The sequence below is a fragment of the Pelophylax lessonae genome (assembly GCF_965119305.1).
Source record: "Pelophylax lessonae genome assembly, chromosome: 4".
Lineage (NCBI taxonomy): Eukaryota > Metazoa > Chordata > Amphibia > Anura > Ranidae > Pelophylax > Pelophylax lessonae.
This window is the reverse complement of record NC_138771.1, coordinates 401,044,356-401,062,331: the sequence shown is the minus strand read 5'-3', so window position 1 is coordinate 401,062,331 and position 17,976 is coordinate 401,044,356. Positions and strand designations below refer to the sequence as shown.

At 46.2% G+C, this 17,976-nt stretch overlaps 1 protein-coding gene across 1 annotated transcript in view; it reads left to right on the top strand.

Moving 5' to 3' along the window:
• The window catches only part of PPP2CA (protein phosphatase 2 catalytic subunit alpha), a 116,151-nt gene extending 105,577 nt beyond the window's left edge, over window positions 1-10,574 (top strand). The window contains exon 7 of the mRNA XM_082254872.1: window positions 10,237-10,574. Within this exon, the coding sequence (XP_082110998.1) occupies window positions 10,237-10,309 (73 nt within the window). The 3' untranslated portion in view covers window positions 10,310-10,574. The remainder of the gene's footprint in view (window positions 1-10,236) is intronic.
• Window positions 10,575-17,976: the final 7,402 nt, after the last annotated feature.

The window sequence follows — 17,976 nt, the reverse complement described above, 5'->3', positions numbered from 1 at the left end:
CCGGAGGTGTTTCATCTCCTTTATGCCCAGTGGGGGACTCCAAAGGTGGATCTGTTTGCACCTTGGTTCAACAGGAAAGTTCAGAGGTTTGTAGCCAGGTCTCGGGATCCTTTGGCCGCCACCACAGATGCTCTGGTGGCTCCTTGCGAGTCAGTATCGCCTGCTATATGCCTTCCCTCCGCTAGTTCTCCTGCCGAGGCTTCTTCGCAGGGTGCCGATGAAAGGCTTTCCGGTCGTTCTGGTGGCACCAGACTGGCCTCGGCGGTCTTGGTACGCAGAGCTGGTAAAAATGGCGTCTTCCTCTGCGGGAAGATCTACTATCTCAAGGACCAATCTTCCATCCTGCTTTACGGTCGCTGGCTTTAACAGCTTGGCTGTCAGTTGTATAAAGTACTCGAAACCCATACTTGAGTAAAAGTACAAGCGCTTGATCAAAAAGTGACTTGAGTAGAAGTACTAAAGTATTCAACATTTCTCTAGCGCTCATCGACAGACGTAGTCCTCGGTGATACACCACCTTCGGGTTATGTTACCTCCGCAGGAGCAGGACTAGACAGGAAATTAAAAAGCTCTGGCCACACCCTAGGGGCAGTCCCAGAGGGTATATCCTCTCTCTCTCTCTGCCTCAGCAAATCAGTTATTTTCTGTCTAGTTAGGAGTAAGGACCTAGACACCTTGCTGGGATCTTAGGTCCTGGCAAGAATTTTTTCTTAAAGGATTTTTTTAGACAGCTTTTTTTCTCCAGTGTTCCTGTGAGATCTTCAAGCAACAAAGCTGAACTGGGCGACGGGCTGGATGTTGAGATCCGGTGGTCACCCCAGTTCAGCCTACGAGCGCGTGCAGGCCATAGCTCCGCGCTGGGTCGGCCGCGACAAAGTCCCATTAAAGGACTGTCCACGCGAGTTAAACGTCTCGCCGAAACTCCAAAGACCATGAGTCACGGCGTCCGTATCGGTCGACAGCCCTCCCGCCCCGGTGGAGAGGGGTACTGTCAGGAGTTGGTGCCCGCCTGGTTCCGGTATGGTGAGTAGTATGTTCCCCCTTTTTCCCTGACGGGTTTTGTGGTGAACGCGGGCCCCTCTCTGTATGGTAAGAAAGAGTCCTTTCTATCCTATAACATGTCACAAATCCTCCTACTTTGAGTGTGATTTATGTGTGCAAAAGCCAGGAGGCTTGGCTTGGGAGCTAACAATCTATTGTATACATGTTTTAAAGATGTAATCTGTGGCATTCTGGGAATCTTATGGGTTAAGTATAAGCTACCTACCAGTCAGAAGCCACGGACATGTAGACTGCCTTCCAAATCAGATCTCCAGCTATTAGCAGGCCTCCCGAACGGCCACGCGGTCCGCCAGGGCCGGTACCGCCAACCACGCCATATCCCCATGCAGAGAGAGTGTTGTGTGCCCTGCAGCACACCGCTATTCAGTTTAGGCCGCCGCCATTTTTTTTTTTTTTGCTGGATCGCACGAGCCGCCATTTTGGCGTAGCCTCGTGTCTCCAGCATGGGGGCGGCCATGTTTGAGGTGATCCTACACCTCGTGGAGCTTGGGGGAGGCGCCGGAAGGCGTGCAGAGGGGCGGAGCCGCCTCCTTTCTTCCTGGGCAGCCAGCCAAAAGACTTCCTGTTTGTCAAGACAGCGCTGTAAGCTGTTGCAGTTTAACTCTGAGCATCAAGTGGTGAGCCTGGGGGTCTATCTCTCTCTCTCTCTCTCTCTCGATCGATAGGGATCCCTAAGCAGGTAACACTAAGGGGCTTTTTTTGTGGCGCTGGGGGTCAGAAAAGAAAAAAAAAAAAAAAGTTTTTTTTTTTCTTTACTTTTGAATTATATTATCCAGGAAGTAACTGGAGTTATTATGGACCCTGCCACACATATTCCCCCACCTGTTTCCCTCGAGGGGGCCTCGGGACCCGCCGGTGCACAGAGTATAGAGTCATTTACAGCAATTTTGGAGTCTATGGTGGCTCGGGTGGAGGCGGCCTGTCAGGGACGGGGGTCAAGGAAGCGACCCCCGCCTACCCCTATACCATCTGACACCTCTGACTCAGATTCAGAGATGGTCACGGCAGTTGCAGGTTCCTCTGCAAGGGCTGTTATCCCAGGTAAAGCCCCCTCAGACAGTGAGGAGGACGCTTCTTCTCTTGCTATAATTCAGGAAGAAGCATTGGTGGACGCACTAGTTGTGGCAGTGCAAGAAACCTTAAAACTTGAGGCTTTACCGGCAGAGGCAACTGAAACAGAGAGGCCTTTTGGGACTAATAAGCCCATCAAGACGGCGAAGGCTTTTCCTGTACCTAAATGTTTTGGTAATCAGATTAAAGGAGAATGGGAGCATTCTAAATCACCTTTACTATTTCCAAGCGTATTGCTAGACGCTATCCGTTTGAGGAATCCATCATTAAGAAATGGACGGTACCACCAGTCGTGGATCCGCCTATTTCCAGGCTGAATAAAGCCACGGTTATTCCAGTGGAGGACACTTCGTCCTTTAAGGATCCGGTGGATCGAAAGATAGAAGCAGAGTCCCGCACTATCTTTTCTCTGATAGGGTCAGCATTTAGACCAGTAATCGTTATTGGTCTAGTTTCCCAGACACTTACGGAATGGGCGAAAATGGTATGCCAAGATCTTAGGGGAAAAGATATTCCCCAGGAGACATCTGATTTGATGGAACAGATCATACAAGGGCTACGGTTTATCTGTGACGCAGCCTTGGACACTACTCCCTTATTAGGGCATGCATCTAAGTTAGCAGTGATCCTCAGACGTGTGCTGTGGTTAAGATGCTGGTCAGCTGACCTAGGTTCCAAAAAGACCTTGACCAATCTCCCCTTTCAGGGGAATCGTCTATTTGGAGCCAACCTAGATGAAATCATTAAGGATGCCACTGGGGGCAAGAGCACTTTTTTGCCACAGGCTGCAAAAGCTAAGGGACCTCGCAACAAGCGAGGACCTTTCTTTACCGCCCATAAAGGGCGCCCGGCTGGTACTAGCGGGAAAGGCAAGACTCCTCCAGGAGGGTTCAAGAAGGGGACCAACCCAGCCAAACCCGAAGCAAAGGAGTACACAGCCTGAAGGTGCGCCCCCACCCAGTTTCAGGGTGGGGGGACGTTTTCACCGGTATTCAGGACATTAGATCGAGCATCAACCACTACTACCGGTGCGATTCTTCCCTTCCAACATTTAAGTACCACAGGAAGCGGTAGTTACCGTTCCCTGAAAAGATCTTTTCCTTTACCTTTTCCTAAAATTAGTCCCGATACCTCACAGGAATCGGATCTGGTTGACCAGATAGGCCAAGTAGCCTCTAGTCGGGTGACTTCGGTCCCTGAGGTTCAACCAGAAAAGATCACCTTTCCTGATAACTATCAGGTATCTGATAAATGTGTGGGAACAGAAAACGACCAGACTTTCTCGGATGGTCGGGGCCAGATAGCTCTAGGGACGCCTGGTTCAGATCCAATCAGCGCCAGTGGTCCTAGAAATTCTAGGCTGGCCTCCTCAAGCCGGCCTGGCCGACTTGGACATGTTAGTCGCAGACGTTCCGTGGGAACTTCGTCTCAGGGAGTGTCTGTGGTCTCAAGGACCAATTTACCTTCGTGCTTTACAGTCGCTGGTTTTAATGGCCTGGCCATTGAGACCCAAGTACTGAAGGACAGAGGTTTGTCTACTTCAGTCATTCCTACCCTTATTAAAGCAAGGAAAGCGACTTCCAGCAAAGTCTATTATCACACATGGAAGACTTGTATTGCGTGGTGCGAATCTTTAGGATTTCCTCCACGTACCTATTCGGTGACTCGAATATTGGCCTTTTTGCAACAAGGGGTTGAGCAGAAGCTAGCCTTGAGCACCATCAAGGGTCAAGTTTCAGCATTAGCAATCTTCTTTCAGAAGCCTTTAGCTACCAAATCCTTGGTGCGGAATTTCATCCAGGGGGTGCGGCACCTGGCTCCTCCAGTCCGCGCGCCCTTACCGCCCTGGGATCTTAATTTGGTTTTGTCGGTTCTACAGAAACCTCCCTTTGAAAACATCAGGGAGATTCCCTTGCTTACTCTATCCCAGAAGGTGGCCTTCTTGGTGGCTATTACTTCTGCTCGCAGGGTGTCAGAACTGGCTGCATTATCATGCCAGTCACCATACCTAGTGATTCATAGGGATAAGGTAGTACTTCATCCTAAGCCATCTTTTCTTCCCAAGGTGGTTTCAGATTTTCATCTGAATGAAGATATTGTACTACCTTCCTTGTGTCCTCAGCCCAAGCATCATCGGGAACATGCGTTGCATTCCTTAGATGTGGTTCGGGCAATCAGGGTATACCTGAAAGCTACGGAATCATTCCGTAAGACGGATTCACTTTTTGTGATCACGGATGGCCCCAGAAAGGGTTTGCCTGCATCTGCCGCGACCATTGCCAAATGGATTAGACAAACGGTGGTACAGGCTTATTCTATTAAGGGTCAGAGTCCTCCGTTCCCTGTTAGGGCGCACTCCACTCGAGCGCTCAGTACTTCCTGGGCCTTTCGCCATCAGGCGTCAGTGGTCCAGGTATGTAAGGCGGCCACCTGGTCGTCGGTACATACCTTTACAAAATTCTATAAAATTGATGTGACGGCATCGGCGGATGCCTCATTTGGCCGCAAGGTTTTGCAGGCCGCAATTTGAGGAGACCGGTGGTCTACCTCGAGGGTTTTTTTCTGTTTGAAAAAAAAAAAAAAAATTGTTTTCTCTTATTTTGGTTGAGTCTCATCATTAAGGATGAGCATTGTAAACTTCTAGTTGGCACCGGTTGGGCCTTCTAGATTGGGATTTGATTTCCATTTTCCCACCCCTCAGTTGTGATACTGCTCTGGGACGTCCCGAAGGTGGTGTATCACCGAGGACTACGTCTGTCGATGAGCGCTAGAGAAAAATGGATTTTTGTAAAATCTTACCGTAAAATCCTTTTCTCTTAGCTCATCGACAGACTTAGTCCCCGCCCCTCTGTTTTGGAGTTGGGTTGGGTTAAATTCTCTAAGCACTGCTTTTTCACATAACTGATTTGCTGAGGCAGAGAGAGAGAGGATATACCCTCTGGGACTGCCCCTAGGGTGTGGCCAGAGCTTTTTAATTTCCTGTCTAGTCCTGCTCCTGCGGAGGTAACATAACCCGAAGGTGGTGTATCACCGAGGACTACGTCTGTCGATGAGCTAAGAGAAAAGGATTTTACGGTAAGATTTTACAAAAATCCATTTTTTTTGTACTTAAGTATTGCAAGTAGTTTTTAAAAAAATTTTGCTACTCAATTACTGAAAGTACAAGTACTGTGTTATGTAATTATTAAAGAAAGAAGTCAAAAGTTTGAACATCATATTGTTTTTTTATTATTTCAAATGCAGCTTTTATTTATACATACAGTAGCTTTTATTTTCGTATGCGCTAATACACATGTTTTGAGCTTCATGAAACCTGCCATCTACTGTTCTGGCAGTGGTAATTTTTATAATTGTAACGAGTAACTATGCAGCACAAAAAACAAATATCGGAGTAGAAGTATTGAAATCATTGAAAAAATGTAGTGAAGTAAAAGTGGAAGTAGGAGAAAAAAAATTCTACTCTAGGAAAGTACAGATACCGCCTTTCGGTACTTTACAGTAGTGAAGTAGTTCTACTTAGTTACTATACATTTCTGTTGGCCGTTGAAAGCAAGGTGTTGAGGGATAGAGGTCTCTAAATTTGATTACTACCCTTTTGAAGGCCAGGAAGTCAACTCTAGGAAGATCTTTCATTGTACGTAGAAATCATGCATTTCTTGATGTGAATTGCTGCAGCTGCACCCTCGCTTTTTTGCTATAGCTAGGGTTATGGCCTGTTTACAAAAAAGGGTTGTACTATTAAGGCCCAGGTTTTGGCCTTGGCTATTTACTTTCAACGTCCGTTGGCTACTCAGTTTGAGTCGCACTTTCATTCAGGGGGTGCACCATCTGGCCTCTCGGAGGAGATCCTTGTTATCGCCGTGGGATCTTAATCTGGTTTTGTCTGTTCTTCTAAAGCCTCCTTTTGAGAATATTGAGAGATCTCTGCTCTGTCGCAGAAGGTTGCCTTCCTAGTGGCTATCACTTCTGCTCGCAGAGTCTTGAGTTGGCGGCGCTGGCTGTCTGCCTTATTTGGTGGTCCACAGGGATAAAGTGGTCCTCCGACCTAATCTGTCTTTTCTCCCTAAGGTGGTGTCCGATTTTCATCTTAATGAAGACGTGTTGCCTATCTTATGGCCTAAGCCTATACATCCCAAGGAGATTGCCTTGCACTCTCTGGATGTGGTTTGGGCAATATGGGTTTGACGGTTACGGAGTCCTTCAGGAAGTCTGACTCTGTCCTTCCAGACAGTCCTCGCAAAGGTTTGACTGCGTCTGCTGCGACCATTTCGAGATGGATCAGGCAGGCGGTTGTTCAGGCTTATTCAATCAAGGGTCAGGTTCCTCCTTTCCCCTGTGAAGGCGCATTCTACTAGAGAGCCGAGTGCCTCTTGGGCTTTTTGCCATCAGGCCTCTGTTGTACAAGTTTGTAAGGCAGCGACTTGTTCTAAGGTGTGCACAGACGACTATTTTACAAGGTGGATTTGTTGGCATCTTTGGATGCCTCTTGGCCGCAAGGTTTTGCAGGCTGCTGTTTCATAAGGGGATGTTTTTTGTTTTTTTTTCTTCTCTTGGGGGTGTTTTACCTGGATGAGCTGTTTGGTTGAGCTTTATGTTGCCCAGTTGGCTAGGTTTAGCCTCTTGGGAGTTGACGACACTGGTTGCGTTTTTCCCACCACTCATGCCTATACTGCTTTGGGATGTCCCACTCAGCTCATGGAGATGAGGCTGCGTCTGTCGATGGACGATAGAGAAAATGGGATTTTTGTTGGATCTTACATAAAATCTTTTCCTCTGTCTGTCGACAGACGCAGCACCCGCCCCTGTTTGGGGTTGGTTTTGTCTTCACTGCTTTAAAACTAAACTTATGTGCTGGGGGGGGGGGGTATGCCTGGAGGGACAGCCCCTAGGTGTGTACATGCAAATTTTCCTGCCTAGACTACTGATGGGAGGTGCATAACCCACTCGGCTCATGTAGATGAGGCTGTGTCGGTCGATTGGACATTTTTGTAAATATTTTATTCTATCTTTTCATGTAACACTTAAGAAATGACACTTTGCTACAATGTAAAGTAGTGAGTGTACAGCTTGTATAACAGTGTAAATTTGCTGTCCCCTCAAAATAACTCCGCCATTAATGTCTAAACTGCTGGCAACAAAAGGGAGTACACCCCTAAGTGCAATTATCCAAATTGAGCCCAAAGTGTCAATTTGTGTGGCCACCATTATTTTCCAGCACTGCCTAAACCCTCTTGGGCATGGAGTTCACCAGAGCTTCACAGGTTCCCACTGGAGTTCTCTTCCACGCTTCCATGACATCACGGAGCTGGTGGATGTTGGAGACCTTGCACTCCTCCACCTTGCATTTGAGGATGCCCCACAGATGCTCAATAGGATTTAGGTCTGGAGACATGCTTGGCCAATCCATCACCTTTACCCTTGGCTTCTTTAGCAAGGCAGTGGTTGTCTTGGAGGTGTGTTTGGAGTCCTGTTGGACTACTGCCATGCAGCCCAGTCTCCGATGTGAAGGGATCATGCTCTGCTTCAGTATGTCACAGTACATGTTGGCATTCATGGTTCCTTCAATGAACTGTAGCTCCCCAGTGTCAGTAGCACTCATGCAGCCCCAGACCATGACACTTCCATCGCCATGCTTGACTGTAGGCAAGACACACACTTGTCTTTGTACTCCTCACCTGGTTGCCGCCACACACGCTTGACACCATCTGATCCAAATAAGTTTATCTTGGTCTCATGAGACCACAGGACATGGTTCCAGTAATCTATGTCCTTAGTCTGCTTGTCTTCAGCAAACTGTGGGCTTTCTTGTGCATCCTCTTTAGAAAAGGCTTCCTTCTGGGACGATAGCCATGTAGACCAATTTGATGCAGTGTGCGGCGTATGGTCTGAGCGCTGACAGGCTGACCTCCCCCCCCCCCCCCCCCCCACAACCTCTGCAGCAATGCTGGCAGCACTCATGCGTCTATTTCCTAAAGACAACATCTGGATATGACCCTGACCTAGGCACTCAACCTTTTTGGTCGACCATGGCAAGGTCTGTTCTGAGTGGAACCTGTTCTATTAAACCGCTGTATGGTCTTGGCCACTGTGCTGCAGCTCAGTTTCAGGGTCTTGGCAATCTTCCTATAGCCTAGGCCATCTTTATGTAGAGGAACAATTCTTTTTCTCAGAGTTCTTTGCCATGAGGTGCCATATTGAACTTCCAGTGACCAGTAAGAGAGAACACCAAATTTAATACACCTGCTCCCCATTCACACCGGAGACTTTGTAACACTAACGAGTCACATGACATCGGGGAGGGAAAATCGCTGAATGGGCCCAATTCGGACATTTTGACTTGGGGGTGTACTCACTTTTGTTGTCAGCGGTTTAGACATTAATGGCTGTGTGGAGTTATTTTGAGGAGACAGCAAATTTACACTGTTCTACAAGCTGTACACTCACTACTTTACATTGTAGCAAAGTGTCATTTCTTCAGTGTTGTCACATAAAAAGATATAAATTTACAAAAATGTGAGGGTTGTATTCACTTTTGTGAGATACTGTGTGTGTCTATATAGAGCTATAGATTTTTTTTTTTTTTTTTTTTTTTCATCCGAGCCCCTCTTGTCTTGCTTATCACTTTGGTTGTCCTTTTCTGCACTTTCCCAAATATCCTGTTTGTGAACTGATGCCCAGAACTTAAAGCGGAGTTCCGGCCACAAAAAAAAAATTTCAATAAACCTACCCCCAGGACAGTCAGGGCTAGTACATTCCACAATGGATAGCCTCTGATCTGTCCTGGTTTGCACTTACCTGCAAGAAGAAATACTCACTTTTAAAATTTCTTCTCCAGCGTTGCCATCTCTGTTGTGGGCAGCTGAAGCCAGCGCGATCCTCTTCTGCGTCCTCTTCTGTGTCCTCTTCTCCCAGAATGCGCCTGCACCGGCCCCTCTCGTCAGTTCCGGTGCATCGCCGCATTCCTCCACAGCTTCTGGGCATGCCCAGAAGGCGTTGCACCGGAAGTGACGAGCGGGGCCGGTGCAGGCGCATTGATTACTGGGAGCGATGACGTTCAGCTCCCAGGAATCACTGCAAAGCGGAAGTGACGGCGCGAGCCGTGCGGCCGAGGGAGGAAGTGGAAGGAAGGTGAGTATTTTTTTTCTGCAATTACAAGGTAAGTAAAAAAAAAAAAAAAAAATCCTAACTACCCATTTCTTTCTCAGGTGAGCTATAGCAAGCGGATGGCCCAAAATCGACTGTCGATTTTGTGGCCGGAACTCTTCTTTAACTGTGTAATCCAATTGAGGTTTTCCTTTGTGTAGGCACAAAATATCTTTGGCGTCTATTCCCTAATAATGCAAGTTTTTTGTGCTAGCTTTAGAAACTGCAGCTTGGCATTGCATGCTATTAAGTCTATAATCTACCAGAACACTCCGATTCTTAACCGTTGAATGTAAAAAAAAAAAAAACCTTTTAGGGTGGACCAAGTTAACATTTTGTTTTTTCAAAGTTTGGCTTATTTTAGTTCGACCTTGATGGTTTCTTAAAAAAAAAAAAAAAACAGGTGATCTTTCATGCTCGGATCTCAACATCCCAAATGTTGCCTACCCCTGATGTAGTTATTCACTTTCAGGCCAGAGGACAAGGGCACTCTTTTCATCTGGAGAAAGATATTACCTTCACAAAAGAAAAGGCAGCATCACAGTAAGCTTTAAAAATGTGCAATAGACTGCCTCATGATCTGGTTCTGGTCAGCTTAGTAGATGGCTAAAAAAAAAAAATCGGTATGTATTCCTCAATACACAATATAATTGGATACCAACATTTATAGGTAATGACATCGGGAGTGGTAGTTCTAGGGTATATCTGTTGTCTCCCAGGGGAGCAGAAAGGAATAATTAGAATTGAGTTTCTTCTGGATCAACTGTGGGTTTAGGATTATATATTGATGATTTTGTGTTTATTTTCTCTAATCGGACTGGTCTAAAAAATAGCTGGATGCATTTCTAAATGCACAAAATAGAATTGGTTATAAATCGAGGTAGTGATGGGGGTAGTTTTTTTCCACCCCTATTTCTATTGAAACACATTGTAACTGTACTAACGTGTGTAAATTTTTAGTTTGCAGTTTGATCCGGCACCACGCAGAGGAGAACCACATGTTACCCGTCGCACCCCAGACTATTTTCTCTAAAGAGGATTTCACACTTGTACAGTTATTGCCACAAGCAGGATATTGACCTAGGAGCCGAGAAGAGAATCTGAACTTTCAGTCAGGAGAGATCATTTGTCACACGTATTGTTCTCAGATGGACCAAAAGATGTGCCATATACTAAAGCAAAGCCTCTCGTCTCAGCAGCCCCTGACCATATTAGAAAAGACTTTGTTCATTGCATGCTGAAATTACCTTGTCAAAATGAGAAATTCCCAGTTTCCTGGCATAGCACTACTTGTAATTTTGCTTTCTCAGAGACTGCAAAAAATACAACTTGCGATGTATACATTAACACCTTGAATACAATTTAACTTTCCATTTAGTAATTTAGCTTTACTCGGCATGATTGTAGATGAGGATAGAAATGGTCTGGGGAAACCCTTTATCCTGATTGGAGGCCTGTAGCCTCTACAGTTGGTGTTGAGGGATTTTAATGACCTTTCCGAGAATAAGTACTAAGGCCTACATTGCCTTTTTTGTGACTACAGAAATGTTTATTTTCAGGGAATACCATCTTAATTTAAATTCTCACCCATACTCTGTTTTTTTTTTTTTTTCTTCCAGTTTTTTCAATCCTTATTCATTGTTTAATGTTAGTTTTGACCAGAAAATTTTCTGTTATGTTGCATTTCAAATGCAGCTGTGGATTTTTTCATAATAAACTTGTGAAGGAAGTACTTGGAAATGTGAAACTTTTAATTCATTTTTCATACTTCTACATTATAATTTGCAATGACATGGTTTGTGGAATTGTAAACAAGCTCCAGAAAACCAATAAACTTTTAAGATCTTTTCAGATGTTTTAGAAGTGTGAATCAAACCAGCTGGTAATGTGTCCAATGTTTATAGTGGAGACCTAATGTTCTTAGATGGTTCCGGACTGCAGTAAATTTCCCTAGTTTTGTGCGATGAATGAAATCTTGAATTGGGTGTAAGTTGCCCCTTGACAACCAACTTTCCTGGAGTAACCAGTTGGATTCCTGAAGAGGGAACAAATGCTGATTAAGCAGTGAATAACATTGCAGTGCACTGAGCAGCAGAGAATCGGCTGTCAGATTACCATACACTATTGTCAACTGTTGGGATGCCTGCCTTTACACACACACACAAACTTTAATGGCATCCCAGTCTTAGTCTGTAGGGTTCAATATTAAGTTGGCCCAGTCTTTGCAGTTAACAGCTTCAACTCTTATGGAAAGGCTGTCCACAAGGAAGAGATAAGAATGAGAATGTTTGACCGTTCTTCCTGAAGCACGTTTGTGAGGGCACTGATGTTATAACACCTTTGGGATGAATTGTGGACACTGCAAGCCAGGCCTTCATCTATCAGGTTGCGCTCAGGACTCTGTGCATGCCAGTCAAGTTTCTCCACCCCAAACTCGCTCATCCATGTCTTTATGGACCTTGCTTTGTGCACTGATCCAACAGATTTGGTGGAGGGGGATTAACCTCCCTGGCGGTATGATTCTGTCAGGAATTCTGTACCAAAAGCGGTACAATTCTTTCCATGAAAATTTGGCGTTGTGTATTATAGGCCTACAATTCTTAGTAATTACTGACTTAAACCTGACCAAAACAAGACTCTAGTAGACATCCCAGATGTGATAAATTTGAAACACAAACGTGTGAATTATAATCAAATCAATTATATTATTGATTAGATTATAATTCATGCGTTATATATATAATGTGTGTGTGTATGAATTATAATCTAATCAATAATATAATTTTATATATATATGTGTGTGTGTGTGGATATAGATAGATAATATATAATATAAAATGTGTTTTGTGCAACGTTTTTTTTTTTTTTTTTAATTTCCCTCCCTAGTTCCGCTCCCATGCAGCATTGCTGCTGCAGGGAACGGAACTAGGAAGTCCTCCTACCGACAGACGAGCGGCGGAGATCTCGGCTGGCGGTCACAGCAATGAGAGCTCATCGCTGGATCGCCAGGATAAGAGACTCTCCGCTGCGCTGTCTGCATAGCTCTGCCATTCACCCCGAGCGTGACTTGGGGATACCGATAATAGCAGAAAATTCCTACCCCGAGTCACGCTCGGGTTTACCGCTAGCGGGGTTAAGGAGTGGGGCTGTTTTTCAGGGGTTGGGCCTGGCTCCTTCGTTCAATACATAGCATGTCCCAAGAAGTCGATTAGGGAAGTGAGCAGTCCAGCAAAAATCTCACTTTTTAATGTTCTACTGGTTACAGGTTGTTTTAAAATGTATAGATTGTCTTTTTGACTTACTTCTGTGTTGCTAGACTCATTCACTATACACCTATATTAATGAAAAAATCCTCTTGACTGAAGTTTTTCAAGTTAAGGGGAAACAGCACTTGATATTAAACTATTTATACTGCTACATTCAGGAGGATTGGACTCTAGGCTTGAGGAAAAAGTAGGGGGGCATAATACCTCCCATAACATACCTGCACAGTTTAACTTTTATGTCCTCTAGAAGTTTCTCTTCCAGCTCCGCTACTTAACACTTTTTTCAACTTGTGATGGTCCGAACACGGCCTTTCCCTCCATACCCCAGTGGAATTGGACTGTAAATTGATGGTTTTTAGTAAATTGGAAGTGAATAGCAAGCCCCTAAGGCCAAATTCATACCCCTTTTAGAAAGCCAGGATCTTGTGAAAGTAATTTGGCCAATTTCAGAGCAAATGGGCTCCTTTTTTTTAGTTGGTTTCTAATACTGTGAAGTAAAGGATGCACATGCCCCTACCTCTTGCAAAGGGAAGGGCCTTGGCTCCTACCAACCAAAAATGTACTACAAAAGTGTTTCCTCCTATGTTCTTTGGTTTTATCTATGAGAATGGACAACACCCTATTAGGACCTTCCTTCAGCCAATGTTTCTTTTTGCCGGCACTTTTTGCAAAGCTGCTACTATTCAAGTGGAGGTCTCTTCCTCTTTATGGACAAATTGCTCGCCCCCATGTATTAGTGTGTTCATTATTGCTGCCTGTTCTTGGGCTGACTTTAGTTTACCAAAACTTACTGAAGGGAAACCTTCCTGAAACTGGATATGCAAGCTGCAGATACTGTCCTCTTACATAGATGTCAGTTCAGTCATGTTTTTTCTGTAGTTGTTGAAGAAACTAATCATAACTTACAAAAGTATAAACAAATGTTTCTCTAGCACTCATTGACAGACGTAGTCCTCGGTGATACACCACCTTCGGGTTATGTTGCCTCCACAGGAGCAGGACTAGACAGGAAATTAAAAAGCTCTGGCCACACCCCAGGGGCAGTCCCAGAGGGTATATCCTCTCTCTCTCTGCCTCAGCAAATCAGTTATTTTCTGTCTAGTTAGGAGTAAGGACCTAGATACCTTGCTGGGATCTTAGGTCCTGGCAAGAATTTTTTCTTAAAGGATTTTTTTTTAGACAGCTTTTTTCTCCAGTGTTCCTGTGAGATCTTCAAGCAAGAAAGCTGAACTGGGCGACGGGCTGGATGTTGAGATCCGGTGGTCACCCCAGTTCAGCCTACGAGCGCGTGCAGGCCATAGCTCCGCGCTGGGTCGGCCGCGACAAAGTCCCATTAAAGGACTGACCCCGCGAGTTAAACGTCTCGCTGAAACGCCAAAGACCATGAGTCACGGCGTCCATATCGGTCGACAGCCCTCCCGCCCCGGTGGAGAGGGGTACTGTCAGGAGTTGGTGCCCGCCTGGTTCCGGTATGGTGAGTAGTATGTTCCCCCTTTTCCCCTGACGGGTCTTGTGGTGAACGCGGGCCCCTCTCTGTATGGTAAGATAGAGTCCCTCTCTATCCTATAAATGACACAGATCCTCCTACTTTGAGTGTGATTTTATGTGCAAAAAGCCAGGAGGCTTGGTTTGGGAGCTAACAATCTAATTGTATACATGTTAAAAAGATTATAATCTGTGGCATTCTGGGAATCTTATGGGTTAAGAATAAGCTACCTACCAGTCAGAAGCCACGGACATGTAGACTGCCTTCCTAATCAGATCTCCAGCTATTAGCAGGCCTCCCGAACGGCCATGCGGTCCGCCAGGGCCGGTACCGCCAACCACGCCATATCCCCATGCAGTGAGAGTGTTGTGTGCCCTGCAGCACACCGCTATTCAGTACGGGCCGCCGCCATTTTTTTTGCTGGATCGCACGAGCCGCCATTTTGGCGTAGCCTCGTGTCTCCAGCATGGGGGCGGCCATGTTTGAGGTGATCCAAACACCTCGTGGAGCTTGGGGGAGGCGCCGGAAGGCGTACAGAGGGGCGGAGCCGCCTCCTTTCTTCCTGGGCAGCCAGCCAAAAGACTTCCTGTTTGTTAAGACAGCGCTGTAACCTGTTGCAGTTAACTCTGAGCATCAAGTGGTGAGCCTGGGGGTCTATCTCTCTCTCTCGATCGATAGGGATCCCTAGCAGGTAACACTAAGGGGCTTTTGTGGCGCTGGGGGTCGAAAAAAAAAAAAAAAAAAAAAAAAGTTTTATTTTTGAATTATATTATCCAGGAAGTAACTGGAGTTATCATGGACCCTGCCACACATATTCCCCCACCTGTTTCCCTCGAGGGGGCCACGGGACCCGCCGGTGCACAGAGTATAGAGTAATTTACAGCAATTTTGGAGTCTATGGTGGCTCGGGTGGAGGCGGCCTGTCAGGGACGGGGGTCAAGGAAGCGACCCCCGCCTACCCCTATACCATCTGACACCTCTGACTCAGATTCAGAGATGGTCACGGCAGTTGCAGGTTCCTCTGCAAGGGCTGTTATCCCAGGTAAAGCCCCCTCAGACAGTGAGGAGGACGCTTCTTCTCCTGCTATTATTCAGGAAGAAGCATTGGTGGACGCACTAGTTGTGGCAGTGCAGGAAACCTTAAAACTTGAGGCTTTACCGGCAGAGGCAACTGAAACAGAGATTCCTTTTGGTACTAATAAGCCCATCAAGACGATGAAGGCTTTTCCTGTACCTAAATGTTTCGGTAATCAGATTAAAGGAGAATGGGAGCATTCTAAACGTACCTTTACTATTTCCAAGCGTATTGCTAGACGCTATCCGTTTGAGGAATCCATCATTAAGAAATGGACGGTACCACCAGTCGTGGATCCGCCTATTTCCAGGCTGAATAAAGCCACGGTTATTCCAGTGGAGGACACTTCGTCCTTTAAGGATCCGGTGGATCGAAAGATGGAAGCAGAGTCCCGCACCATCTTCTCTCTGATAGGGTCAGCTTTTAGACCAGTAATTGTTATTGGTCTAGTTTCCCAGACACTTACGGAATGGGCGAAAATGGTACGCCAAGATCTTAGGGGAAAAGATATTCCCCAGGAGACATCTGATTTGATGGAACAGATTATACAAGGGCTACAGTTTATCTGTGACGCAGCCTTGGACACTACTCCCTTATTAGGGCATGCATCTAAGACAGCGGTGATCCTCAGACGTGTGCTGTGGTTAAAATGCTGGTCAGCTGACCTAGGTTCCAAGAAGACCTTGACAAATCTCCCCTTTCAGGGGAATCGTCTATTTGGGGCCAACCTAGATGAAATCATTAAGGATGCCACTGGGGGCAAGAGCACTTTTTTGCCACAGGCTGCTAAAGCTAAGGGACCTCGCAACAAGCGAGGACCTTTCTTTACCGCCCATAAAGGGCGCCCGGCTGGTACTAGCGGGAAAGGCAAGACTCCTCCAGGAGGGTTCAAGAAGGGCTGGTTGGACAAGCAAAGGACCAACCCAGCCAAACCCGAAGCAAAGGAGTACACAGCCTGAAGGTGCGCCCCCACCCGGTTTCAGGGTGGGGGGACGTTTTTACCGGTATTCAGGACATTAGATCGAGCATCAACCACTACTACCGGTGCGATTCTTCCCTTCCAACATTTAAGTACTACAGGAAGCGGTAATTACCGTTCCCTGAATAGATCTTTTCCTTTACCTTTTCCTAAGATTAGTCCCGATACCTCACAGGAATCTGATCTGGTTGACCAGATAGGCCAAGTAGCCTCTAGTCGGGTGACTTCGGTCCCTGAGGTTCAACCAGAAAAGATCACCTTTCCTGATAACTATCAGGTATCTGATAAATGTGTGGGAACAGAAAACGACCAGACTTTCTCGGATGGTCGGGGCCAGATAGCTCTAGGGACGCCTGGTTCAGATCCAATCAGCGCCAGTGGTCCTAGAAATTCTAGGCTGGCCTCCTCAAGCCGGCCTGGCCGACTTGGACATGTTAGTCGTAGACGTTCCGTGGGAACTTCGTCTCAGGGAGTGTCTGTGGTCTCAAGGACCAATTTACCATCATGCTTTACAGTCGCTGGGTTTAATGGCCTGGCCATTGAGACCCAAGTACTGAAGGACAGAGGTTTGTCAGCTTCAGTCATTCCTACCCTTATTAAAGCAAGGAAAGCGACTTCCAGCAAAGTCTATTATCACACATGGAAAACTTATATTGCGTGGTGCGAATCTTTAGGATTTCCTCCACGTACCTATTCGGTGTCTCGAATATTGGCCTTTTTGCAACAAGGGGTTGAGCAGAAGCTAGCCTTGAGCACCATCAAGGGTCAAGTTTCAGCATTAGCAATCTTCTTTCAGAAGCCTTTAGCTACCAAATCCTTGGTGCGGAATTTCATCCAGGGGGTGCGGCACCTGGCTCCTCTAGTCCGCGCGCCCTTACCGCCTTGGGATCTTAATTTGGTTTTGTCGGTTCTACAGAAACCTCCTTTTGAAAACATCAGGGAGATTCCCTTGCTTACTTTATCCCAGAAAGTGGCCTTCTTGGTGGCTATTACTTCTGCTCGCAGGGTGTCAGAACTGGCTGCATTATCATGCCAGTCCCCATACCTAGTGATTCATAGGGATAAGGTAGTACTTCATCCTAAGCCATCTTTTCTTCCCAAGGTGGTTTCAGATTTTCATCTGAATGAAGATATTGTACTACCTTCCTTGTGTCCTCAGCCCAAGCATCATCGGGAACATGCGTTGCATTCCTTAGATGTGGTTCGGGCAATCAGGGTATACCTGAAAGCTACGGAATCATTCCGTAAGACGGATTCACTTTTTGTGATCACGGATGGCCCCAGAAAGGGTTTGCCTGCATCTGCCGCGACCATTGCCAAATGGATTAGACAAACGGTGGTACAGGCTTATTCTATTAAGGGTCAGAGTCCTCCGTTCCCTGTTAGGGCGCACTCCACTCGAGCGCTCAGTACTTCCTGGGCCTTTCGCCATCAGGCGTCAGTGGTCCAGGTATGTAAGGCGGCCACCTGGTCGTCGGTACATACCTTTACAAAATTCTATAAAATTGATGTGACGGCATCGGCGGATGCCTCATTTGGCCGCAAGGTTTTGCAGGCCGCAATTTGAGGAGACCGGTGGTCTACCTCGAGGGTTTTTTTCTGTTTGAAAAAAAAAAAAAAATTGTTTTTCTCTTTTTTTGTTGAGTCTCATCATTAAGGATGAGCATTGTAAACGTCTAGTTGGCACCGGTTGGGCCTTCTAGATTGGGATTTGATTTCCATTTTCCCACCCCTCAGTTGTGATACTGCTCTGGGACGTCCCGAAGGTGGTGTATCACCGAGGACTACGTCTGTCAATGAGCGCTAGAGAAAAATGGATTTTTGTAAAATCTTACCGTAAAATCCTTTTCTCTTAGCTCATTGACAGACGTAGTCCCCGCCCCTCTGTTTTTTG